Source organism: Delphinus delphis, chromosome 13, assembly GCF_949987515.2.
Source record: "Delphinus delphis chromosome 13, mDelDel1.2, whole genome shotgun sequence".
NCBI classification, from domain to species: Eukaryota; Metazoa; Chordata; class Mammalia; order Artiodactyla; family Delphinidae; genus Delphinus; species Delphinus delphis.
In genome coordinates this window covers 17,017,882-17,043,180 of record NC_082695.1, presented here as the reverse complement: position 1 = coordinate 17,043,180, position 25,299 = coordinate 17,017,882, and the positions used below count along the sequence as shown (strand labels likewise).

The following is a 25,299-nucleotide window of genomic DNA, read 5'->3' as shown; positions in this document are numbered from 1 at the left end:
CTCCTTTGTCATAGATTAGTTGACCATAGGTGCGTGGGTTTATCTCGGCTTTCTATCCTGTTCCATTGATCTGTATTTCTGTTTTTGTGCCAGTACCATATTGTCTTGATTACTGTAGCTTTGTAGTATAGTCTGAGGTCAGGGAGTCTGATTCCTCCAGCTCCATTTTTTTCCATCAAGACTGCTTTGGCTATTCGGGGTCTTTTGTGTCTCTATACAAATTTTAAGATTTTTTGTTCTAGCTCTGTAAAAAATGCCACTGGTAATTTGATAGGGATTGCATTGAATCTGTAGATTGCTTTGGGTAGTTTAGTCATTTTCACAATATTGATTCTTGCAATCCAAGAACGTGGTATATCTCTCCATCTGTTTGTGTCATCTGTGATTTCTTTCATCAGTGTTTTATAGTTTTCTGAGTAAAGATTTTCTTATTTATTTATTTGTGGCTGCGTTGGGTCTTCATTGCTGCGCGTGGGCTTTCTTTAGTTGCATCGAGCAGGGGCTACTCTTCGTTGTGGTGTGCAGGCTTCTCATTGTGGCGGCTTCTCTTGTTGCGGAGCATGGGCTCTAGGCGTGTGGGCTTCAGTAGTTGTGGCACGCGGGCTCAGTAGTTGTGGCACGCAGGCTCTAGAGTGCAGGCTCAGTAGTTGTGGCGTACGGGCTTAGTTGCTCTGCAGCATGTGGGATCTTCCCGGACCAGGGTTTCAACCTGTGTCCCCTGCATTGGGAGGTGGATTCTTAATCACTGTGCCACCAGGGAAGCCCTGAGTACAGGGCTTTTACCTCCTTAGGTAGGTTTATTCCTAGGTTTTTTTTTTTTTTTTTGCAGTACGCGGGCCTCTCACTGTTGTGGCATCTCCTGTTATGGAGCACAGGCTCCGGACGCGCAGGCTCAGCGGCCATGGCTCATGGGCCCAGCCGCTCCGCGGCATGTGGGGTCTTCCCGGACCGGGGCACAAACCCGTGTCCCCTGCATCGGCAGGCGGACTCTCAACCACTGCATCACCAGGGAAGCCCTATTCCTAGGTATTTTAGTCTTTTTGTTGCAATGGTGAATGGGATTGTTTCCTTAATTTCTCTTTCTGACCTTTCATTGTTAGTATATAGGAATGAAAGAGATTTCTGTGCATTAATTTTGTATCCTGCAACTTTACCAAATTCATTGATTAGCCTAGTAGTTTTCTGGTTGCATCTTTATGATTCTCTATGTATAGTATCATGTCATCTGCAAACAGTGACAGTTTTACTTCTTCTTTTCCAATTTGTATTCCTTTTGTTTCTTTTTCTTCTCTGATTGCCATGGCTAGGATTTCCCAAACTATGTTGAATAATAGTGGTGAGAGTGGACATCCTTGTCTTGTTCCTGATCTTAGAGGATATGCTTTCAGTTTTTCACCATTGAGAATGATGTTTACTGTGGGTTTGTCGTATATGGCCTTTATTATGTTGAGGTAGGTTCCCTCTATGCCCACTTTCTGGAGAGTTTTTATCATAAATGGGTACTGAATTTTGGGGAAAGCTTTTTCTGCATCTAGAGAGATGATCATATGGTTTTTCTTCTTCACTTTGTTAATATGGTGTGTCACATTGATTGATTTGCATATATTGAAGAATCCTTGTATCCCTGGGATAAATCCCACTTGATCATTGTGTATGATCCTTTTAATGTGTTGTTGGATTCTGTTTGCTAGTATTTTGTTGAGGATTTTTGCATCTATGTTCATCAGTGATATTGGTCTGTAATTTTCTTTTTTTATAGTATCTTTGGTTTTGGTATCAGGGTGATGGTGGCCTCATAGAATGGGTTTGGGAGTGTTCCTTCCTCTGCAGTTTTTTGGAAGAGTTTGAGAAGGATGGGTGTTAACTCGTCTCTAAATGTTTGACAGAATTCACCTGTGAAGCCATCTGGTCCTGGACTTTTGTTTGTTGGAAGATTTTTGATCACAGTTTCAATTTCATTCCTTGTGATTGGTCTGTTCATATTTTCTGTTTCTTCCTGGTTCAGTCTTGGAAGGTTATACCTTTCTAAGAATTTGTCCATTTCTTCCAGGTTGTCCATTTTATTGGCATAGAGTTGCTTGTAGTAATCTCTCATGAACTTTTGTATTTCTGCAGTGTCTGTTGTAACTTCTCCTTTTTCATTTCTTACTTTATTGATATGAGTTCTCTCCCTCTTTTTCTTGATGAACCTGGCTAAAGGTTTATCAATTTTGTTTATCTTCTCAAAGAACCAGCTTTTAGTTTTATTGATATTTGCTGTTGTTTTCTTTGTTTGTATTTCATTTATTTCTGCTGTGATCTTTATGATTTCTTTCCTTCTGCTAACTTTGGGTTTTGTTTGTTCTTCTTTCTCTAGTTCCTTTAGGTGTAAGTTTAGATTGTTATTTGAGATTTTTCTTGTTTCTTCAGGTAGGCTTGTATTGCTATAAACTTCCCTCTTAGAACTGCTTTTGTGGCATCCCACAGGTTTTGGATCATGGTGTTTTTGTTGTAATTTGTCTCTAGGTATTTTTTTATTTCCTCTTTGATTTCTTCAGTGATCTCTTGGTTATTTAGTAATGTATTGTTTAGCCTCCATGTGTTTGTGTTTTTTACATTTTTTTCCCTGTGATGGATTTTAATCTCATAGCATTGTGGTCGGAAAAGATGCTTGATATGCTTTCAATTTTCTTAAATTTACCGAGGCTTGATTTGTGACCCGAAATGTGATCCTGGAGAATGTTCTGTGCGCACTTGAGAAGAAAGTGTAATTTGTTGTTTTGGGGTGGAATTTCCTATAAATATCAATTAAATCTATCTGGTCTGTTGTGTCATTTAAAGCTTGTGTTTCTTTATTAATTTTCTGTCTGTATGATCTGTCCATTGGTGTAAGTGAGGTGTTAAAGTTCCCCACTATTATTGTGTTACTGTCAGTTTCCTCTTTTATAGCTGTTAGTTGCCTGATGTATTGAGGTGCTCCTGTGTTGGGTGCATATATATTTATAATTGTTATATCTTCTTGGATTGATCCCTGATCATTATGTAGTGTCCTTCCTTGTCTCTTGTAACATTCTTTATTTTAAAGTCTATTTTATCTGATACGAGTATTGCTACTCCAGCTTTCTTTTGATTTCCATTTGCATGGAATATGTTTTTCCATCCTCTCACTTTCAGTCTGTATGTGTCCCTAGGTCTGAAGTGGGTCTCTTGTAGACAGCATATATGTGGGTCTTGTTTTTGTATCCATTCAGTAAGCCTGTGTCTTTTGGTTGGAGCATTTAATCCATTCACGTTTAAGGTAATTATCAATTTGTATATTCCTGTTACCATTTTCTGAATTGTTTTGGTTTGTTTTTGTAGGTCCTTTTCCTTTCTTGTGTTTCCCACTTAGAGAAGTTCCTTTAGCATTTGCTGTAGAGCTGGTTTGGTGGTGCTGAATTCTCTTAGCTTTTGCTTGTCTGTAAGGCTTTTGATTTCTCTGTTGAATCTGAATGAGATCCTTGCCGGCTAGAGTAATCTTGGTTGTAGGTTCTTCCCTTTCATCACTTTAAATATATCATGCCACTCCTTTCTGGCTTGTAGCGTTTCTGCTGAGAAATCAGCTGTTAACCTTATGGGAGTTCCCTTGTTTGTTATTTGTCATTTTTCCCTTGTTGCTTTCAATAATTTTCTTTGTCTTTAATTTTTGTCAATTTGATTACTATGTGTCTCAGCATGTCTCTCCTTGGGTTTATCCTTTATGGGACTCTCTGCGCTTCCTGGACTTGGGTGGCTATTTCCTCTCCCATGTTAGGGAAGTTTTCGACTATAATCTCTTCAAATATTTTCTCGGGTCCTTTCTCTCTCACTTCTCCTCCTGGGACCCCTATAATGTGAATGTTGTTGCATTTAATGTTGTCCCAGAGGTCTCTTAGGCTGTCTTCATTTCTTTTCAATCTTTTTTCTTCATTCTGTTCTGCGGCAGTGAATTCCACCATTCTGTCTTCCAGGTCACTTATCCGTTCTTCTGCCTCATTTATTCTGCTATTGATTCCTTCTGGCGTATTTTTCATTTCAGTTATTGGATTGTTCATCTCTGTTTGTTTGTTCTTTAGTGTTTGTTCTTTTTTTTTTTTTTTTTTTTTTTTTTGCAGTGTGTGGGCCTCTCACTGTTATGGCCTCTTCCGTTTCGGGGCACAGGCTCTGGACGCGAAGGCTCAGCAGCCACGACTCACAGGCCCAGCCGTTCCGTGGCATGTGAGATCTTCCTGGACCGGGGCACGAACCCTTGTCCCCTGCATCGGCAGGCAGACTCTCAACCACTGCGCCACCAGGGAAGCCCTTTAGTGTTTGTTCTTTAATTCTTCTAGGTCTTTGTTAAACATTTCTTGCATCTTCTCGATCTTTGCCTCCATTCTTTTTCCAAGGTCCTGGATCATCTTCACTATCATTATTCTGAGTTCTTTCTCTGGAAGGTTGCCTATCTCCACTTCATTTAGTTGTTTTTCTGGGGTTTTATCTTGTTCCTTCATCTGGTACAAAGTCCTCTGCCTTTTCATTTTGTCTGTCTTTCTGTGAATGTGGTTTTCCTTCCACAGGCTGCAGAATTGTAGTTCTTCTTGCTTCTGCTGTCTGCCCTCTGATGGATGAGGCTATCTAAGAGGCTTGTACAAGCTTCCTGATCAGAGGGACTGGTGGTGGGTGGAGCTGGGTGTTGCCCTGGTGGGCAGAGCTCAGTAAAACTTTAATCTGCTTGTCTGCTGATGGGTGGGGCTGAGTTCCCTCCTGTTGGTTGTTTGGCCTGAGGCAACCCAGCACTGGAGCCTACTGGGCTCTTTGCTGGGGCTAATGGTGGACTCTGGGAGGGCTCACGCCAAGGAGTACTTCCCAGAACTTTTGCTGCCAGTGTCCTTGTCCCCATGGTGAGCCACAGCCACCTCTGTCCCGCCTCTGCAGGAGACCCTCCAACACTAGCAGGTAGGTCTGATTTAGTCTCCTATGGGGTCAGTGCTCCTTCCCCTAGGTCCCACTGCTCACACTACTTTGTATGTGCCCTCCAAGAGTGGAGTCTCTGTTTCCTCCAGTCCTGTTGAAGTCCTGCAGTCAAATCCCACTAGCCTTCAAAGTCTGATTCTCTAGGAATTCCTCCTCCCGTTGCCAGACCCCCAGATTGGGAAGCCTGACATGGGGCTCAGAACCTTCACTCCAGTGGGTGGACTTCTGTGGTATAAGTGTTCTCCAGTTTGTGAGTCACCCCCCCAGCAGTTATGGGATTTGATTTTATTGTGATTGTGCCCCTCTTACCAACTCATTGTGGCTTCTCCTTTGTCTTTGGATGTGGGGTATCTATTTTGGTGAGTTCCAGTGTCTTCCTGTCGATGATTGTTCAGCAGTTAGTTGTGATTCCGGTGCTCTCGCAAGAGGGAGTGAGCGCACGTCCTTCTACTCCGCTATCTTGAACCAGTCCTCCTCTTTTTTAATATTATTTGCACACTAGTAAAAATCTCTAATACGAGTCCAAAATCAATTATTCAATGGTATATCTTACATTAGAATCACAGGCTAATTTGTCAGATTCTCTAATACATTATCTAAATCTTACAAACATTGAAAATGCCATATTACACAGAATACTACTAAAGTTAACACAAAGGTGAATACTGTGGATTTGGTGTATTTCATCTTTCTCATATTTAATTCCGAACTGTCTTAGGATTAAATGACATTTACCATCCACAGCACATTGAGGGTACTGTCTCAAGCCTCCTGGGCTTACCTTTGCAGGAGAATGGGGAGTCCTGTTTCAGTAGCCTGAGGTTGCTTTTTGGCCCAGATGTGTCAGGGAGATTCTTCTGCCACCACTGTGAACACACCAAATCCCTTCTGTGTGATGCTATGTCAACAGGGTTCTCCCAGACCCTCCTATTTTATTTATTTATTTATTTATTTATTTTTATTTATTTATTTTTTTGCGGTACGCGGGCCTCTCCCTGTTGTGGCCTCTCCCGTTGCGGAGCACAGGCTCCGGACGCACAGGCCCAGCGGCCATGGCTTACGGGCCCAGCCGCTCTGCGGCACGTGGAATCTTCCCGGACCGGCGCACGAACCCATATCCCCTGCATCAGCAGGCGGACTCTCAACAACTGTGCCACCAGGGAAGCCCCGACCCTCCTATTTTAAATTTTTATACTGAATATTATCTCTCAAACTCCTTTCCACGTTTTTATGTAATATATCCAATTATATAAATGCCAGTGTTTACTTTACAGAATGTGGAGGCTCTGGATCCGCGAGGTCGAACCTTATTGCATCTTGCTGTTTCTTTGGGACATTTGGAATCTGCTAGAGTCTTGCTCCGACATAAAGCAGACGTTACAAAAGAAAATCGCGAGGGATGGACAGGCAAGTATACTTGTAAAATAATTTAAAGCCTTTCATTTTGTTTTCTCTTTCTGAATAAAGGCCAGTTTCAGTCCTTATTGTCCCAAGTCATCTTTATCTTAAGACTCTTTCTCTCTTGGAACTTGGGGCTGGGCAAGAAGATGAGAGCCTCGGATGCTGCTGGCTCGTCTGCAGCACAGTGGTCCGAATTATGTCCTGGGCCAAGAGCCCTGGGTAGAGGGTGACTCCTTATCCAGAAAGCAGCTCTATGTGCATCAGACATGAGTGTGGAGGCCGGATTTCCCCTGAGGAATGTGGTGGTAACTCTAGCGAGTCCATGAGGATAGACAAAATCAAAAAAATTATAGCTGAAAGTAGTAGTATTTTCCAGTGAAATCCTGGCACTTCACTTGTTTTGCACACTCTCATACTCTCAAAATTACTCTCAGAGTAATTTTGAGTTGACTGAGCAAGGATATACACAACACAAACCCTACCTGCCCATCTCCACAGTTATGTGATCACACAGTGAAAGCCAGCTCTGAAGACACTGTCAGTATTTCAGAGCCAGTGGTAAGAAAGGGGGGAAAGGGAACGATGGTAGGGTTTGCTCAAGAGGCTAAGAGTGCTATGTTCTCTTCTCTTCTCAGTCAGGTAAGGGCTAGAAGTAAGTAGTCATGGTCATAAAGATCGGGGGGGCTGCAGCCTGGGTCCCACTTTGAAGAGAATGTTGGCCTTTGATCCAGATAGATATTTTTCATAGTGGCTTTGGAATTTGTCAGAAAGTGTGAGAATTCAGGGGGGTCAAATTTCACTTTTTTGCCTTCCAGTTTTGCACGAGGCTGTGAGCACTGGTGATCCCGAGATGGTGTACACAGTCCTTCAGCATCGGGACTTCCACAACACATCCATGGCCCTCGAGGGAGTTCCCGAGCTGCTCCAGAAAATTCTCGAGGTAGCCATAAAAATTGACAGTGCCATCATTGGAGTTAAATGCTGACACAGCAGCTGCGGACACAGTTTGACATCCTTGTGTGTCTTCCTAAAGAGTTTTATGAGTCGTGAATACGATGTATTGAATACCAAATGCATTATTCCTTGCTTTTCCAACTTGTTAAATGTATGAAGTCTTTCACAAATTACGTTTCCGGGTCATTAAGACTTACTCTTTTAAGTGTTATTTAAAAAGTAGAACTAAAGACAAATGGACATCAAGCAATTAATTTGTCTAGCTGCCTGTTTTCTTACAAGTAGCATCCCGAGCTCAGGTCATCTTGGGGAAATTGTAATGAACATTGTGACTATATGGGGATTTTCAGGGCCTGTTGAGGCTCAGAAGTCTGTGTGCAGCTCTTCTTGACACCCCTGTCACTTCTAGCCATTTGTATTTTGTGACTTCTAATCCATTCCCTTAATTTATTTATAGTTACTGGCTTTGGGGCAGTTTCTCTCTCTTGTGAGTGATGTATGGGCTCTGTGACAGAGAATTTTCTTAAAAGACTTTACTTCTAGGCTCTTGGATTGTTTTGGATGGTGGTTACCATTCTTCAGATAACCTTTGTCACTTGCAATAACTGTCTTATTGGTCAACCATATGCAATATTCCCGAGGCAGCAGGAGACGAGAAAGTACCAGCGGTTCAATTTTCATGTTGTTTATTCTCAGTTTAAACACAGAAGTGAGCTCCCCAAGTATTTCCAAAGATATTGCTAGATAAATCAACTTTCCACATTTCTTGAGAAAAATTAACAATTCTGTTGAGAAAAGGAATAACTTTGCTGTGAGACAATCACTGCTTGTTATCTGAGCACTCTTCTTAAAAAAAATTTCTGTGACACAAGCTAAATCCTGCCTAAGACATTCGTTTTACACATACTACAAGAAAACCGTCCATGAAGTATGAAATTGTTGTATCCATTGTTTGTAAAATAGATGTGTGTTTGAGTGCATAAAGATCACATAGATTTGTTTTCTTATCTAACTCACTGTAGGAGGAACTAAAAACATCATTTGTCCATTTGACAAAGCAGAAAATGACTTATTTAACATGGAGTCACCCACACTTAAAAAATTCAGTATAAAAGACTTTCTGTTTTTTACCTATATTGATCCATAGCAGTGAACTGCACTGAGTGGTATTCTCTGCTGGAGGTTATCGACAGCCCACAAATAACATGGTGCTTGGTGGCACCAGAGGCCGTGCATGACGGCTTGTCTTTCAACAGTGTCTCCTTGTTACGTGTCCACATTTCTTATCCATTGCCCCTCGGAGTGTCTTCACCCATCATTGGAATCTGGTTTTTCTTGAGCAGAAAAACACCTGGAATTTCTGGCATTTTTCTTCCTTCATGCTAACTGTTGGATTTCTTAAGTAGCTCTCCAAGAACCTTCTGTAGGAATTCATGGTAGGTCAGAAAATCATCCTAAACAGGCCTGCTGTGGTGGTGTGAAACCTCAGAAAGCCAAATCCTAAAACTTTAAGAGGAAAGTGGGGCGAAACTCTTCTGTTAACTGGAGGGAAAACTCAACTTTCTGGGGGCAGTGATGTCTTGCAGCCTCTTGGTTTCAGAGTGGTCCGATAAACACCAAGCACTTCCCAGCACACAAAGCCTTTCACAGTCAAGTTCCCCGTAGAACAGATGCGGTCCATGCTCCCTCTTCTTTGCTTAGACCAGCCTGTGACCCATATCGTGTGGTGGTGCTTGAGCCCATCCTCCTGGCTCATGGGCCATTACTGTTAGGAACACGGTTGAGCCCCTAAATCAACTTTGACTTTATCTCCCTCCAACCTTGTCACTTGCAGTTAACTTTATTAACTGTCTAGACATATTTTATATTGAGATAAAATAACAGCCTGAACATAAAATAAGGATTTAGTGTGATGGGTTTGCGATTTATGTTTCTTCTTCTCTGTTCTTTCTCGCTCTCCCTTTTAAACACCCCTAGTAAACCTTACTGTGTTTGTGTTTAGTTAATGGTACCAAGGGTAATTTATTTTATTTTTTATTTTATTTTTTAAAAATTAATTTTAATTGGAGTATAGTTGATTTACAGTGTTGTGTTAGTTTCCGCTGTAAGGGGTAATTTATTTTAAACCTTTGTCCTTCAGGCTCCGGATTTCTATGTGCAGATGAAGTGGGAATTCACCAGCTGGGGTGAGTGGCTGTGGGCTTGAAATTTATTTAGCTTGAATATAGGCTTATATAACTTTTTATAAAAGTTACATGTATTTTTTTTAATCTAGAAAATGAATAGATGAGAGTGAGGGAAGACAGTCACCCACAGTCCCACATAAACACAACTGTTGTTGATGCTTTAGGTGTGTTCCTTCCACACTTTTACCACGTGCATAAGACTTTTTCTCCCAAGCATTCATCAGTACAATATATAGACAATTTTGTCTCTTCCTTTTATCAGTTATCGCTGACATTTATCTATATTATTCGTTTTTTAATATCTCACTTTAAATGGCTAAAATTTTAGTAAGGTTTATCATAAATCAGTTACTCATTTCCTTGTGGAGTTCAACGCGATCCTTTTAAACTTGTTTCTCTTTTCTTTTTTTAAAAAATTAATTATTTATTTATTTTTGGCTGCGTTGGGTCTTCGTTGCTGCGCGCGGGCTTTCTCTAGTTGCGGCGAGCGGGGGCTACTCTTCGTTGTGGTGCGCGGGCTTCTCATTGTGGTGGCTTTTCTTGTTGTGGAGCATGGACTCTAGGCACGCGGGCTTCAGTAGTTGTGGCTCGTGGGCTCTAGAGCACAGGCTCAGTAGTTGTGGTGCACAGGCTTAGTTGCTCTGCAGCATGTGGGATCTTCCCGGACCAGGGCTCGAACCCGTGTCCCCTGCATTGGCAGGCGGATCCTTAACCAATGCGCCACCAGGGAAGTCCTAAACTTGTTTTTCTAAGGAAGAAGATGAGATGAATATTGGAATAGCTTGTTTTTAACGAAATGGATGTATTTCTCCAAAATCTTATGTAAGGCAAATTGACTGACAGTAATTTTCCTAGATGTTCTACTTCTGTTTCTTGTAGATCAGTTAATGACAGTTTCTAACTCCCAGATTTTCAGCTGTTTTCACTTCCAGACTTCCCTTTCAGGCAAGAAGTCATATTTGTAATAAAACATTTAAATGAAGTAAAAAGTATATGAAAGAACAGAACTTCAGCTTCTTCTATGAAACTGAGTTCTTTTTAATGCAAATAACCACTCTGATCTCAGTTTTTGTTAAAAAAGCAGCATCTTTTAGACATTTGATATCTTGAATGGTGGGCCTGACAGTATAGGGGGGCCTCAGCCAGATGGCGAGAGGAGCATATGTGGATAAGGACAGCCAGATGGATGCACTCTAGCCCTGATGGTAGTCAGTGAGAGGGGTTCATTCGGGATTGAGAATACTCTTGGGAAATTGATTTAGCATTTTCTCTGGACAAGACATAGATCTGCAGTTTTATAAACAGCTGTAGAACAGAAAGTCCATTTTTATTTTTTAAGAATGACTCCTTGTATTGTAAGTGTGGGAGTCGAGCCCAGTTCTGTATGACCGATGCCATCTTGCCACTCCTGTCCTTTCATTGAAGTCAGAATCCTGATTTCTGGGGCCTGGCTGTTCTGCTTGGCCCTCGGGCTTTTCTCAGTAGTACACTTCTCTTCTCCAGTGCCCTTGGTTTCCAGAATATGCCCGAATGATGTCTGTCGCATTTGGAAAAGTGGTGCCAAACTGCGTGTGGATATCACGTTGCTGGGATTTGAGAACATGAGCTGGATAAGAGGGAGGCGGAGTTTTATCTTTAAGGGAGAAGGTGAGTGGTTCTGTTTTAGTAATCACTGCTCTTCCTAAGTTCTGAGTGATTTTTTAACCATCAAAATGTATTCACATTTATGTGCCTTTTCCGTGCCTGTCTCTGGGGCATGTTTTGTTGTTGTTGCCGTTATTCTTATTAGTTATTCAACTCTCAGTTCCTGTATCTTATTTCTTATCTGGATAGTTCTCTTGCACATATCATTTACCACCCAACACTGTTACCCTCTTGACATATGATGTTCCTAAACCTCTGAGTGCAAGACTCTGTCTTGTATCTCTTTATATTGCCTCCATAATCAGGCATGGTCCCCTAATGAGGGTGAGAAATGGTGTGGCTAACCCAGTGTTGTGCATAAATAATTTATATTAATTAGGTAATCATATACTTAAAGAAGTAGTACACAGATGAAATGTGTTGCTAACAAAAAATACAAGTTATTTAAAAAGTCTGCATCTTTGGGGAAGATGGCCCAGAGCCGCCTCTGAGTTATGGAAAGTTGGCCAGATCATTCCTGGGCAAGTAGGTAATCGATAATCAATAGTCTTTAGGTTTTATCAGATAGCACCAGGGGGTGGGGGGGGATGGGGTGTGTGTGAAAGATGATGCAGTTTAACATACAAAGCTTCTTGGGTTTTGCATCTTACTTGCGCTGTGCTTAGTTACGCCCTTCTTTCCATGAGCAGACAACTGGGCAGAGTTAATGGAAGTCAACCACGATGACAAAGTGGTCACCACCGAACACTTTGACCTTTCCCAGGAAATGGAGCGCCTCACTCTGGACTTGATGAAGCCAAAAGGCAGGGAGGTTGAGAGGCGGCTCACAAGCCCAGTCATTAACACCAGCCTTGATACTAAAAACATTGCTTTTGAAAGGTATGGATTTAGGTTCTGCATTTTCACATCTAATCCCTTTACTGCTATCTTTAGTGCCACGTATATATTAATTGGAAAGTATGGGTGGATTGGGATTTTTCTAATATGGTGTAAGAAACACTAGTGGGTTTTAAAGTTGATCTCTGCTCTAACCAAACAAACCACAGCTGACATCCTCCACCATGTATCATTTTTATGGCACATTGGTTAAGTCTTGGAGAAATGTCTTCATGTTCTTTTACGGGCCCTTTTTCTGATGGATTTTACTTGAATTTTATTTCTGTGTTTGGCAATCCACAAGACTCCCTAGTCCCAAATCATGGAGCTTTGAGTTTCCGAGGTAGAATGGGTCCAGTACTGAGTGTGGTTATACTGATATTAGTCAGTCAAATACACACTTATCATACAATTCAATGTGGTTCTCCCCCTCATCAACCTCCTGCTTCCCCATGAGGCCTAATAGTTTAGAGCAAGAGTCTGGAGGGGTTTCAGTTTTATTCCAGACTTTATGTGGAGAAACCTCTGGGGAGGTCTGTGCCTCGGTTAACCCGGGTGAGAACACCATTTCTGGGCCTCTGCCTGTGGGCAGAGCCGAGGCGGGGGGGCCTTTGTAAGGGGGTGGAGGCTGTCATAGCTGTTGGCCTGAGTGCTTCTACCGTAGAACACACCGAACTGAGGGATTCTGTGAGAGCCCTGAGTGTTTGCCTAGGATGTCACATCCAGCTCTCTGTAAACCAAAGCAGCGGACGTAGCCTGAGCTGACATGGACACTATTCTTCTGGATTTAGGCTTTCTTTTCTCTTAATGAATATACTGACCGTTCTCTCTTTTCCTTTTCTTCTTTGTTTCCAGTATAAAATTTATTAATAAAACTGAGAGTCTTCGGTTTAATCAAACATAAGGTTTAAGTGCCCCTTTCCCCTAATTTAGATCAAGCTGTGGAATTAGGGTATTTGTTGGTAGCAGAAGAGAAAATGCCAGGTATGCTGCTGCTTTGGGAGTGACACCCCCTGAGGCAGGGTCAGTCCCCTGTCGCCAGCCTCCTCGCACCGGCCTCACCAGGTGACAGCCGCTGTCTTCCAGGGACAGCAAGGTTTAGGGACTGACCGTGGCTTTACCTGGAAGGGTCTTGGGAAAACATCTCCAGGCTTCAGCATTTGCCTCTGCAGGCCGGGAGGGCACGCCAGCCTAGGGCTCTGCTCATAAAGCTGGAAGACGGGGGAGCCGAGGGCTGGAGGAACCTGGCACCATCGGCAGGGCTGCTAACTGTGCAGCTCTGAGCAAGCGGCTTCATCTTCAGGTTCCTGTTTTCCTCAGCCGAAAAGAAAAAAGGAGTGAATCTCGAGATGAAATCTCAGATGTCACGAGAGGAGCCACTGTTCCCCGTAGTTTAGCAGCAGAGTTGTAGCGTCATTGTTTGCTCTGAAGTGTAATTTACAGAGAATGTGATGGTTACTGGCTGTTACCCAGCGGAGGGTAGACAGCCCCCCTTCCATTTGTACTGAGTTACATTTTGTATTCCTGTGGTCCCGGGGTTTTCAGATGGTTCCGGCTAACCCTCATTTTGCAAGCATCAGAGAGTTGCTGAGGGAGAATTTCTAGAAGGCACCTGCTGGTTTCGGTGGTGCTTGGAATGGAATAGGTGCTTAGTGAGCTTCTCGTGGTTCAAGCAAGGGCTTGGGCCCCTCCTGAGGCTGAGGTTTGCTGCTAGAAAAAGTGTGCTTGCCTGGTTCTTACCCGAGGTGTGAGCTAGTGTTCAGCTGATTAAATTTGGAAGATGTGGGCCTGTTATGACAGTCTTCTTCACCCCTTTCTTTCTCCTAATCTTACTCTGAGCTTGATGTTTGCAAAGTAATACTTTTGCCCGAGTGAATTTTGGGCCTGCGGATATATACCCTCTGGTTGCAGTTTGGATTTGTCTCTCCTCTGAAAGGTTCTGCTCTGCCCACCTTAAACAGAGCATTCCCTGCCACCCTCAGAGCCTTTCGCCACATTGTGTGGCAGCCTCCGAGTCCCAGCATGTGCTGAGTGGCCTTTGGCATGGTGGTCTCAGTGGAGACGGGCAGAGGTGAAAATGGCAAAAGAGGAAGCTGGGTTTTCTCCTATCATTATCAGATGCCTCTGCATGTACAGTTAATCAAGGAGCCAAGGATTTATTAGAATCTTGGTTTTAAAATAGGATGTAGATGTTGAGTTTAATAACTAAGCTGTCAGAGAGTGGATGTGGGGAAGGAAATGGAGCAGCCAGGATTGCAGGTAGAGCAGGTGTGGCTGAGTGAGGAGTGTGGCAGCTCCCAGGGAGAAAGTGCGGCTCTGATTTCTCAGCATCCACGAAGGACGAAGTGGAGCAGACCTAGTCATCCTTCAGTCCGAGTGCCAGACAGCGATGATTTCCTGTGCCAAGATACCAAGTGCTTAGTGAAAGACAGGAACTGAGGATTGAACTGTTCACCCAAAGGAATATCTTGATTTTCATTGATCGCCGACTAAAAGGGGACTAAGGTTCATTAATGAGGCAGGTGCGGTCCCTAAATTTGTTTCTGGAATGTAAATTGGAGATAGCTAGCATGTGGTATCATCCTTTTAGGCATCCTCTCTTTCCCTCCATCGGTCACGTTGTGCTAACTGTGGGTAACGAATAGTAAAGTAAGCTCTGGCCCCTCCTTTCTCTGATGGACTGTAATGCACACATAAAACTCCGCATACCCTGTCTGGACTAATTGCATTTACCAAATCTCATTAGAAGAAAAGCAAACTGTTTGGAAACACAACATTTAGATAACCGCCTCCCGGCCACCGTTCTGGAGCTTCCTGCGCAGTGTCCTGCTTCACCCCGGGGTCGGAGCAGGAGGCAGGCAGTTGCCCGACACAGGCCCAAGTGCAGCAGTCACAGCGGAGCTGGGATGTGACGTCCTAGACAAAGGGGCAGTCTGGGCAGGGCTCCCCCGGGAGTGGGAGCATTTCCCAGGGTGAGCTGCTTTGAAAAAGAATCAGAGCCTCTTGGCCGCATTTGGCTCCTAAATGCATTTTTTTTCCAGGAGTATATTGAGTTGAGTAACTGGGTGTCTGGGCACTTTACCAATGCTACAGCTGCTGCTGAAGTGCTGGGCTGCTTTAAAAGCAGTTCCACAGAGCTGGACTCAACGGCTGGGCTGAAAAACTGCTTTTGATATTCTTTTCCCCCGCTGCACCAAACCTGATAACGCGCGCGAACTCCCAAGCCTTTCCACAGGCACTAATGGCTTCTGCAAGCAGCTCTCCACAGTGATGAGTTCCTGCCTCACCCATGTTCTCCAGGAGCAGGATGGTCTGTGCCTCACTGTTCTAAGAATTCCTGGATTGAGATACTGCTGCTTATGGGGATAGAGCCACTGACTCTATCGGTGCCCACGGCTGGGATGACTCAGATGAATGCTCTGGCCCAGAGTGGCGAGCCCTTGGACGCTGGTCATCTGCACTCACTTCTTGGGGACAGCTGTCCAATAAATGTCACCACCTTTGTTGCCTCTGCTGGCAGCTTTCGTAAAGAAGCCAAGAATGGAGGCTTTCTCTTGCCGGGGGTGAGGCAAATTGATTAATAACTGTGGGAGGGGGTGGGGGATGCTTGAGCCATCTGTTGTTAATAACATCCTTCTGTGGACAGTAGGACCCTAATTTCCAAGTGTCCTTCACTAACTTAAGCTGGGGGAAGAAACCTATAAAGGCTGCAGGGATAAATCTGAATGGCATATTGTACATGTGGAAATTTGTGGTGTTCACTTTTTATCAGAACTAAATCCGGATTCTGGGGCTGGAGGACAGATAAAGCAGAAGTTGTTAATGGTTACGAAGCAAAGGTAAAAGGAAACTCTTAAAATAAGATTTAACATAGCTATTTAGCTTCTATGCAAATGAGGAGTCTGTTCAGATTTTGTCATGCATCTGTGCCATGGAGGTGCTCTGGGGAATAAGTTCTGTCTAATGTGTCTCTTCCTTGGATTTATCTTATTTGACTTTCAGAAAATGGAATAGCATGTCCCAAGGAGGTCTCTAGTTATGGCAAAGAGAAACTATGTTGTAGAGAAATGAGTCCAGGTACCAGTTGTCCTGGTGGGAGTGACAATTCCTTTAATTCTTTAAAAAAAAAAGAAAAGAAAAAGAAAGGACTAGATTTAACCTGCTTGTTCATCTTATTTTAATCGCCTGAGTGGGTTTAAAAAATATATATTGTAAAGTAGCTTTTATGACTCTGCCAATATTTTTAGTCAGCCTAATTGTAACCAGTAGGCTTCCAGCCCACTTACCTGATGTCAGTGAATTTAGAAGATAGTTGTCATAGTGGAGACGACAGTTGCTCGAGTCATCTGGCACTGTGTCAGCTGGAAAGCTGTTTCCTGGCCTCTCGTTAGCCCTGCAGTGCAGCGGGGATTGATGGCTCACGACGGTGCTGCCAGCAGCTGCAGGGTCCTCCGGTGACCTCTGAGTGAGCAAAGAAAGCTTACATCATGCTCAGTGAGATGCACTTAGAAATAGTCCTTCCAGTGCTGGGTGTGTTTCCTGAATCTTTAGACGTTGGGAATCCACGTTTTGGCATACAGTTAATTCTTTGTGAACTGTGATGTTTGATTTTCCAGACCCCAGTATTCTTCAATCAACCTTGAAAACAGAGCATTGACCCTGGCAGTTAAAATAATTTGAGGTCAATATACGGGATACCTTTTAAATAGTGGCTTGCTGGTTTTCTCTCAATCTTACCAGTGTAGAGAACCTTGTGTTCCTTCCTTTTTCCTTGTGTCTGATGGCTGTCTAAGTCGGTCTGAGTATAAGATTACCACAAATCAGTCCAAGTACACAATGCAGGTTTGGGCCCCTTAGTAGAAATCCAGCTGGGAGGCCTAAATTGCAGGACCTTCTTTGAGAGTGTTTAGCAACAAGAAGGGCAAGTTGGAAAGTGCAGCCTGTCACCCTTAACTACTCAGGGGTAATTAAAAATGTCAGAGATGCAAAGTAACTGCTGATGCATTTCTAAGTTGGTAGCTGTGTATTTTCTCTGAAGGGTTCTGATGAATGTTAACCATTTCTCATTTTTATTTTGCTGGGTTTTGTTTTGTTTTGGCTTCAGCATTCTTGCTCTTGCTATGCTTATTTGTTGAGTTTTGATTCCCCGTGTCACTGTTTCCTTTCACACACATCTCTCAAGGTCTATACAGTGAACAATGTGAGTGTGATAACCAAAATACGGACAGAACATCTGACTGAGGAAGAAAAAAAGAGATATAAAGGTAATCTCTTCCCTTCTCTCTTTCTTTTAAAAATAAATTTATTTATTTTACTTATTTATTTGGCTGCGTTGGGTCTTTGTCGCTGTGTGCGGGCTTTCTCTAGTTGCAGTGAGCAGGGGCTACTCTTCATTGCTGCGCGCAGGCTTCTCATTGGGGTGGCTTCTCTTGTTGCAGAGCACGGGCTCTAGGCGCACGGGCTTCAGTAGTTGTGGCACATGGGCTCAGTAGCTGTGGCTCGCGGGCTCTAGAGTGCAGGCTCAGTAGTTGTGGTGCACGGGCTTAGTTGCTCCGCAGCATGTGGGATCATCCCGGACCAGGGCTCAAACCCGTGTCCCCTGCATTGGCAGGTGGATTCTTAACCACTGCGCCACCAAGGAAGTCCCCCTTCTCCCCCCCCTTTTTTTTTTTTTTTAGCCTAGAGGAAGTCTTTGTTGCCTCTGTTAAATTTGGGGGTTAATGTGATTAGGTCATGCAAATCCAAATTTCCTTTTTATAAAATTTTCCTTAGTCTGACTCATTCTTGGAGGTCCTCGCCTGTGGTTGGCTCCAGCTGTAATTAAAGCCATTCACAGGGCTTGTTTATGTGTTATGCAGGACAATTGTTGGATTCGGTTGAAAAAGTAGATAAGTATATTGGAGAATATTTATCACTGGAATGAGTGATTTAGTCCAAACTATCACGATGAAAGATTTGGACAGAACTTGGGCTCTGAGCCAAAACATAGCCAATACATGGCTGCCATATCCCAGCTGGCGCGAGGCCGGTTCAGGGCCGTGTGAAGTACCTACCTGCTGTGCCTTGGTCTCCTCAGCAGTGAAATGAGTGCTACCAGACCTGCCTTAGAGTCATCGGGAGGATCAGATGAGCTATTACACGTAAACCTTGAGACTGGGGCTTGCAGCGTGCGGTGAGCGTGTGGCCATTGTTAACTCACACCTCCCCTACCGTTCCCATTAGTCCAGTTTGACAGGTAAGGAAGCTGAGGCCTCCGACCAGCCAAGGTGCAGGTAGAATCCAGATCTGGCTCGTTCCTAAATCCAAACTTTCTCTACTATTCTGATTGAATTCTTATAACTATTGTTCATCTAGCTTAGAGATCCTAATAAAAAGTGTCCTAGAAAAAGTAAGTTAGGGGCTTCCCTGGTGGCGCAGTGATTAAGAATCTGCCTGCCAATGCAGGGGACACGGGTTTGATCCCTGGTCTGGGAAGATCCCACATGCCGCGGAGGAACTAAGCCTGTGTGCTACAACTACTGAGCCTGTGCTCTAAAGCCTGCGAGCCACAACTACTGAGCCAGGATGCCACAACTACTGAAGCCTATGTGCCTAGAGCCCGAGCTCCACCACAAGAGAAGCCACCCCAATGAGAAGCCCGTGCACTGCAATGAAGAGGAGCCCCCGCTCACCACAACTAGAGAAAGCCTGCACGCAGCAACAAAGACTCAGTGCAGCCATAAATAAATAAATAAGTATTTTTTTAAAAAACGAAAACAAAAAAGGATAAATTAGCTGATAGCTATTGGGGATGATTTTATTGGCCTGTCCATAGATGGATTTCCTAATGCATGATGGAGAAACATGAAGGTAGGATGAGAATCTTCTTCTATAATCATAATTAAGGTATAATATTCGACATTCAACTTTTCCCTCCTCTGTAGCGGACAGGAACCCACTGGAGTCTTTGCTGGGGACTGTGGAACACCAATTTGGTGCTCAAAGGGTAAGTCGAAGTGTGAGCTTCCAGCACGGTTTAACAGGAGATGACTTTTCTCTGCTTGTGGTGGCATTTACTGAATCCTGAGCAGACCACTTGATTTGAACAGGCTAAAAAGTACTCCCCATCTGGAATCTGAGATATTCTTTTGGAAGAGAATAAGATGAGTGAGTCTTTGAAAATAAAGATTTTAGAGGCAGGTAGTGATTATAGAAATCAGGTGCTTTCTCTCCTGTTTTAAACTAGGCCCTCTCTGTAAAATGGAACTGAAAAAAGGATTCAGGACTTTATATTTTAATAGAGCACCTGAACGAACACTTCCTTTCTCAGTCCTCACAATAACCATATGAAATTGCTGCCGTGGAGGTCACTGCGGGTCAGAAAAATGAAATTACCTTTCCAGCGTCCCAGGCTAAAGAAGGACAGAGCTGGAACCTGAACTCCAAATCTTCCAGATCCCATGTGCTTTCAGATATGTCTGTCTGTCTCTCTTTTTCCTTTCTATAATCAGGAGATAAAAGGAGAGTGGAGAAATGATTTGAAATGGAGAAATCCATTAGACTTGGTCATGTAGTTTGGTAATCTGTTTGTCAATTTTCTTGTTCTGTGCAGTTAACTTAATAAAAAAAAGTTAATGACTAGAACTTCCTGCTCTGTAGCTGGTTAACATGTCCACCTCAAAGGCTAGGTGCCCTAGGCCTCCACTTGTCAGCATCATTTGGCATTTCTGACTCCCCTGAGTTCTGGCTCGGCAGGACCTCACCACAGAGTGTGCCACCGCCAACAACCCCACAGCCATCACGCCTGATGAGTACTTCAACGAAGAGTTTGATCTGAAGGACAGAGACATCGGAAGGCCGAAAGAGCTGACGATTAGAACACAAAAGTAAGAGAGACTCAGCAGCCGTTGTCAACGGATTCTTGATTGTTTCAGAAGTCGTGCTGTTTTCTAGTGTCATGTTCGGTCCTTCCTCTGTTCCCTTCCTTTAAAAATAATTTCACATTACTGGAACTTCCCTGGCGGTCCTGTGGTTAAGACCCTTCCACTGCAGGGGGCACAGGTTTGATCCCTGGTCTGGGAAATAAGGTCCTACATCCTGCAAAAAAAAAACAAAAAAAAACCCAAAATAACAAAAATTACTTTATCTGATGAAAGGTAACAGTAGATTGCCCACCTTATTATTCGACCTTCTCCAAATAGAATATAGATTGGATATAAGAATTCCTTATTTATTTTTTTTAACTGTCAACAAGCTTCAGCTGATCAAATGAAATGGTTTCCACCAGCTACCAATTCTTACTGCTTGCTATCGATTAAGGCTGTAGCGCAGGTCATTTCCCCTGCTTGCCCGATGACAGGGTGATGCGAGTCCTTTGTGGCTCTAATCCCTTCCCAGCTCAGACGTAGGGGAGGTAAGATGACTGGGAAGGCTGGGGCGTGGGACATAAGGAAGCTGACGTTGTCTAGCCCACTGCGTAGAAGTAACGCAGTCTCCCTGTCTGAGGGAGATGGCCTCAGTCTTTTCTCATCCAATCCGGCAGGTTTAAAGCAATGCTGTGGATGTGTGAGGAGTTTCCTCTGTCTCTCGTGGAGCAGGTCATCCCCATCATTGACCTGATGGCCCGAACTAGCGCGCATTTTGCCCGACTGAGAGACTTCATCAAACTGGAATTCCCACCTGGATTTCCTGTCAAAATAGGTACCGTTCAATAAACCACAGGAGCGCCCATAGGTTCTGCCCGTTTTTGCGGGAGACAGAGTGTGCTTCAGGGAATTGGAGCATCTGAGGCAAAAGAAGCAGACAGTACACTTAACGGAGGAGGGCAGAGTTATCCTCTAGTTTAATTTGGTTTAAAGAAGTGTCATGATTCTTAGTTCATTTTGCATATTAACATTAGGAGATCCCTCCCCAGCCATCAGTTCTATTTACAGATGGTGCTGACATGAAAAAGGCATAAAAACGTGACACATTCATTGTTTTAATATGAAACCTTACTTAAGTGAAACTTCAAATTAAACTTATTATTTGAGGAAGACAATTGACACTAAGATCCTTTGATACGTTAATATGTTTCTGGGCTTGAATTAGTCTGCGTGATACCACATATAATACATATTACTTGTGAGGAAGTTACATTTTGGATAGTTGTATCCTGGCTCCTGTATCCTGTATCCACTTGAATCCTGGCTCGATCACTTACTGTGATCTAGAAGAAGTCGCTTAACCTCTCTGAATCTCAGTTTTCCCATCTGTGTATTGGGAAGGGTTGTTATGATGATTAAATGAAATCATACTTATAAAAAGTACTTGGCATGGTACCAGCATAGTAAGCGCTCAGTAAATGCTGGCTGTTATTCTTCTCAGTAAAGTTTATTTATAAAAGCTTTTATTTTATTAGAAATTCCCTTGTTTCATGTCTTAAATGCACGGATTACATTTGGAAATGTTAATGGCTGTAGCACTGCTGAAGAAACTGTATCTCAAAATGTGGAAGGGACCCCATCTGATTCAGGTAAAAAAAAAAAGTTGGATTATGTGATTAAAAAAAACCTCATACATTTAGTCATTATAGTAATTATTCAGTTTGAAATTAGAGTATCTTATGAGTAGATCTCTGTCTTGAATGAAAGAAAATTTTAGATTTAGTTTCAATTAAGTGAAAAAAAGTTTGCAGAATATGTATGACCCCACTCGAATTAAAAAGACAGCCTGTTCTTAAAAAACAACTTTATTGAGGTGTAACGTGTATGTAATAAAATACTCCCATTTTAAATGTAACGGTTCAATGCCTTTTGGCAAATGTATACACCCACGTAACCCCTACCACAGGCAAGATACAGAACATTTCCATCACCCCCCAAAATTTCCTCAGGCTCCTTTGCCATCAATCCAATTCAGATTTTGGATGCTATTGTAAATGGACTTATTTCTTAATTTTATTTTCCAGTTACTCATTGCTAGTATATCGAAATGTAATTGAATTTCTTTTTTTAATTTTTATTGTGGTAAAATAGTATTCTGTGTCTTAGGCCAGTTGAGGGATATACAGGCCTTTGTTTTATTATTATCATTTTTATTTTAAGTTACAGATATCTTACATCTTCTTTCATATATTTACTATATTTCATAATGAAAAGAAAAAAAACCACATTGGTGTGATTGTGTGATATATACACATCACATTCCTCAAAGGACCCACAAGTAAACACTGGTTACCTCTGGAATTTGGAAATAGGAGACAGGGTGTAGGGAGAGAGATCTTCACTTTTCATTTTACAGTCTTCTGTATATTTTTTGTGTGACTATGCATTTTATTACTAAAAAAAAGTGAAGGCAAAAAGAAAAAAACAGTATTCCAGTACTTTTCTCTGTCAAGATTATTCTTCCTTGAAATCTCTCTTACATAGTAGCCAACCTTGATTTTAATCATTTTAATTTTTTCATTTTTTTAATTAAAAAAAAGTTTTATAAAAAGTTGAAGTGGAAATTTATTTTACTAACTCAGGCACTGTACTGTCACCTTTTGTGTTTCAGCTTCCACTCTCACAAACTTTGAGGTTGATCAATCTGTGTTTGAAATTCCTGAATCTTACCACGTTCAAGACAACGGCAGAAATGTGTATTTGCAGGATGAAGATTACGAGATAATGCAGTTTGCCATCCAGCAGAGCTTACTGGAGTCCAGAAGAAGCCAGGTGCATTTATCAGAATAAATGGTGGGGCTTGGAAGGTTGGCCTCAGTTTGGCCTCAGTCTTTGGCTAACCTGACAGACTTACTCTAAATGACAAGTTTGGCATATTCATGGTATTTACATGGGTTATTTTTTTTTATTTATTTGATTTTTTGTGGTACGCGGGCCTCTCACTGTTGTGGCCTCTCCTGTTGCGGAGCACAGGCTCCGGACGCGCAGGCTCAGCGGCCATGGCTCACGGGCCCAGCCACTCCGCGGCATGTGGGATCTACCCGGACTGGGGCATGAACCCGCATCCCCTGCATCGGCAGGCGGACTCTCAACCACTGCGCCACCAGGGAAGCCCTACATGGGTTATTTTATATTTTATGTACCTGGTCTTTTATAAAAGCTTATGAGACCATCTGCATAGCCCCAGTCAGCATCATTCACAGGATAGAGCCTGACAGACTTGTCTTTTCCTTATACTCACTGATGTAGCTAATAATCTTCTATCTTTCGGAGCATGCTATATAACTTCTCAGTGGTGAAACAGTAAATTCTTGCTAGTTTACGCCATCATATTTTCCCTAGAATGTTATCTATGTGTCAGTAGTCTCATACAAAGGTATGTGGATTTTAATCCCAACTTCCTCCCCAGTGAAGACCAGTCATTGCGTTGTGGTTGCTCAATAAGAGTGTGAGGAAAAGGATGGTTGATTCATTGTTAAAATTGTTTTTCACTCAGATGTTTCATTCTGTGGTAAGGGGCATAATCCCAGACTCTTGAGCACTAAGGAGAGAACAGACCAGCCTGAGAACAGTTGCCTCTTGTCTTCCTATGTGGTTCTTCCTCAAGGCCTCACCTTCCTGGGACCGTCCAGGGCTTGAGGATAGTAACTCCTCCGTCCCCTCCCTCTGTGGCTTCCTGCTCTACTAGAGTGGGATCTGCTTCTCCCTCCACTGCCCTTTGGTGTGGTCCTGGGCTCCTGTTGTCCATTTGTTTGTTCATTGGTTTCTTCTGTCCTTCCATCGTTCATTCGGCAGATGTTTGCACAGTGCCTGCTTTGTGCCAGACTCTGTGCCAGGTGCTGGGAGTTCTTTGATGAAGCAGCCCCAGCGCCTGCCGTCATGGGGCCGCTAAGCTTTGAGAATGGTACCCACACTCCAGTGTCCCCCCAGCTGCGGTTTTTGGCATCCTGGTTTTTTCTGAAGTCTCAGCTTGGGTAACATGAGCCCCGCCTCCCATGGACCCGTTCTTAGAGCCGTTCTGTTTTCTGAGGCTGCTGGGCCAAGGGCCAGACCCCAGGGCTGGCATGTTCCCCTTGAGAGAGGCTTCCCTGTCCTAGCCATCACTGTCAATCCAGTATGCGTTTCCTTTTCCTGTTCTAAGTGAGCTTATTTTTTCCCCCAATAGCTACTTAAACCTTGTCGGCCATAAGTTTTGAGAAGAGGAGTAGCCAAAGACGACAAATAATGAGTTATGTATTCCAGTCTTGCTCTAGAAGAATTAGCTGCTTTGTTCATTGAAACTTGGCCTGAGGTTGAGTTGTTTTTAATAGATTGACAGCTACCACCTTCTCATACTTGATATCAAATCAAGCAAGGTAGTGGACCATATACTATCTGACATTTGGGTGTCATTTTAGAGATGACCCCAGTCTCTATTAATTTTTCACACAGCTTTGTGGATAATGGACTTGTAAATATTCTTAATCTTGTTCTTGCTGCTTTCCTTTTGTTATCAGTACAACAGTTTATTCCTTCTAAGGGGTATTCGTGTCTGTCACATGTCTTTCCTAGGAGCTTTCAGGACCAGCTTCTAGTGGAGGGACTGGCCAGGCACATACCTGTGACGCCCAGGATGAGAGGTGACTGAAGTGACTCTTGATGATTGACCCGAGGTTGGCACAGGCGCTTAGGACACTCGGCAGTGGGCCTGGCAAGAGAGACTTGATACAATGTCAGCTCTCTTGCTTCCTCTTGGGGCAATTCCTCATAAAAGGAGCTCTGAACTCTCGGGGGCTGAGCTTCCAGGAACTGGTGATAGAATTGCTGACCAGTTCACTAACCATTGCCGTGGGCAGAAAGGCACCCAGTAAATGTTTTCTGATCGGTCTGATCTTCTGCGAAGAACGTATGATCACAGAGGGTCTAGGTGCCGTCAGTGGGGAGTTTATACAATGTTAAGGATGGTGCCACTTTGGGGAAGGGCTACAGAGATGATTAGATGATTATTATTATTATTTTGGCTGCACCATGTGGCTTGTGGGATCTTACTTCCCAGACCAAGGATCGAACCTCTGCCCTCAGCAATGAAAGCTTGGAGTCCTAACCACTGGACCGCCAGGGAATTCCCAGATTATCCGTTTTAAAAGGGGTTAAACTGGAAAGATTCATTTTACAAAGCATTTTCCTGTAGTCTGGGCACATATGAAAACGTGTTGAAGTTGGGTTTTGCTTTAAAATAGATCCAGGTTCAATGCCTAGCCCCATCACTTAGTGGCTGGGTGATCTCGGGCAGGCATGTACCTGCATCCAGCACCTGCACCCCCAGAGTTACGTGGGATCGATGGCATCATGTACAAGAGGGGACAGGAAGCGCCGGACTCGGCGCACACTGGGTCCGCAGT

At 43.2% G+C, this 25,299-nt stretch overlaps 1 protein-coding gene across 2 annotated transcripts in view; it reads left to right on the top strand.

The window, feature by feature from the left end:
• Positions 1-25,299, top strand: part of ANKRD13A (ankyrin repeat domain 13A) — a 40,161-nt gene that overhangs the window by 12,772 nt on the left and 2,090 nt on the right. Inside the window, exons 2-14 of one of the 2 annotated variants that reach the window (XM_060028203.1) lie at positions 6,228-6,360; positions 7,170-7,294; positions 9,449-9,494; positions 10,998-11,141; positions 11,828-12,017; positions 15,787-15,853; positions 17,197-17,278; positions 18,938-18,999; positions 19,749-19,879; positions 20,536-20,693; positions 21,394-21,507; positions 22,530-22,690; positions 24,470-24,537. In XM_060028203.1, the coding sequence (XP_059884186.1) occupies positions 6,228-6,360; positions 7,170-7,294; positions 9,449-9,494; positions 10,998-11,141; positions 11,828-12,017; positions 15,787-15,853; positions 17,197-17,278; positions 18,938-18,999; positions 19,749-19,879; positions 20,536-20,693; positions 21,394-21,507; positions 22,530-22,690; positions 24,470-24,537 (1,481 nt within the window). The remainder of the gene's footprint in view (positions 1-6,227; positions 6,361-7,169; positions 7,295-9,448; positions 9,495-10,997; positions 11,142-11,827; positions 12,018-15,786; positions 15,854-17,196; positions 17,279-18,937; positions 19,000-19,748; positions 19,880-20,535; positions 20,694-21,393; positions 21,508-22,529; positions 22,691-24,469; positions 24,538-25,299) is intronic. The other variant, XM_060028204.1, reaches the window with a different exon arrangement.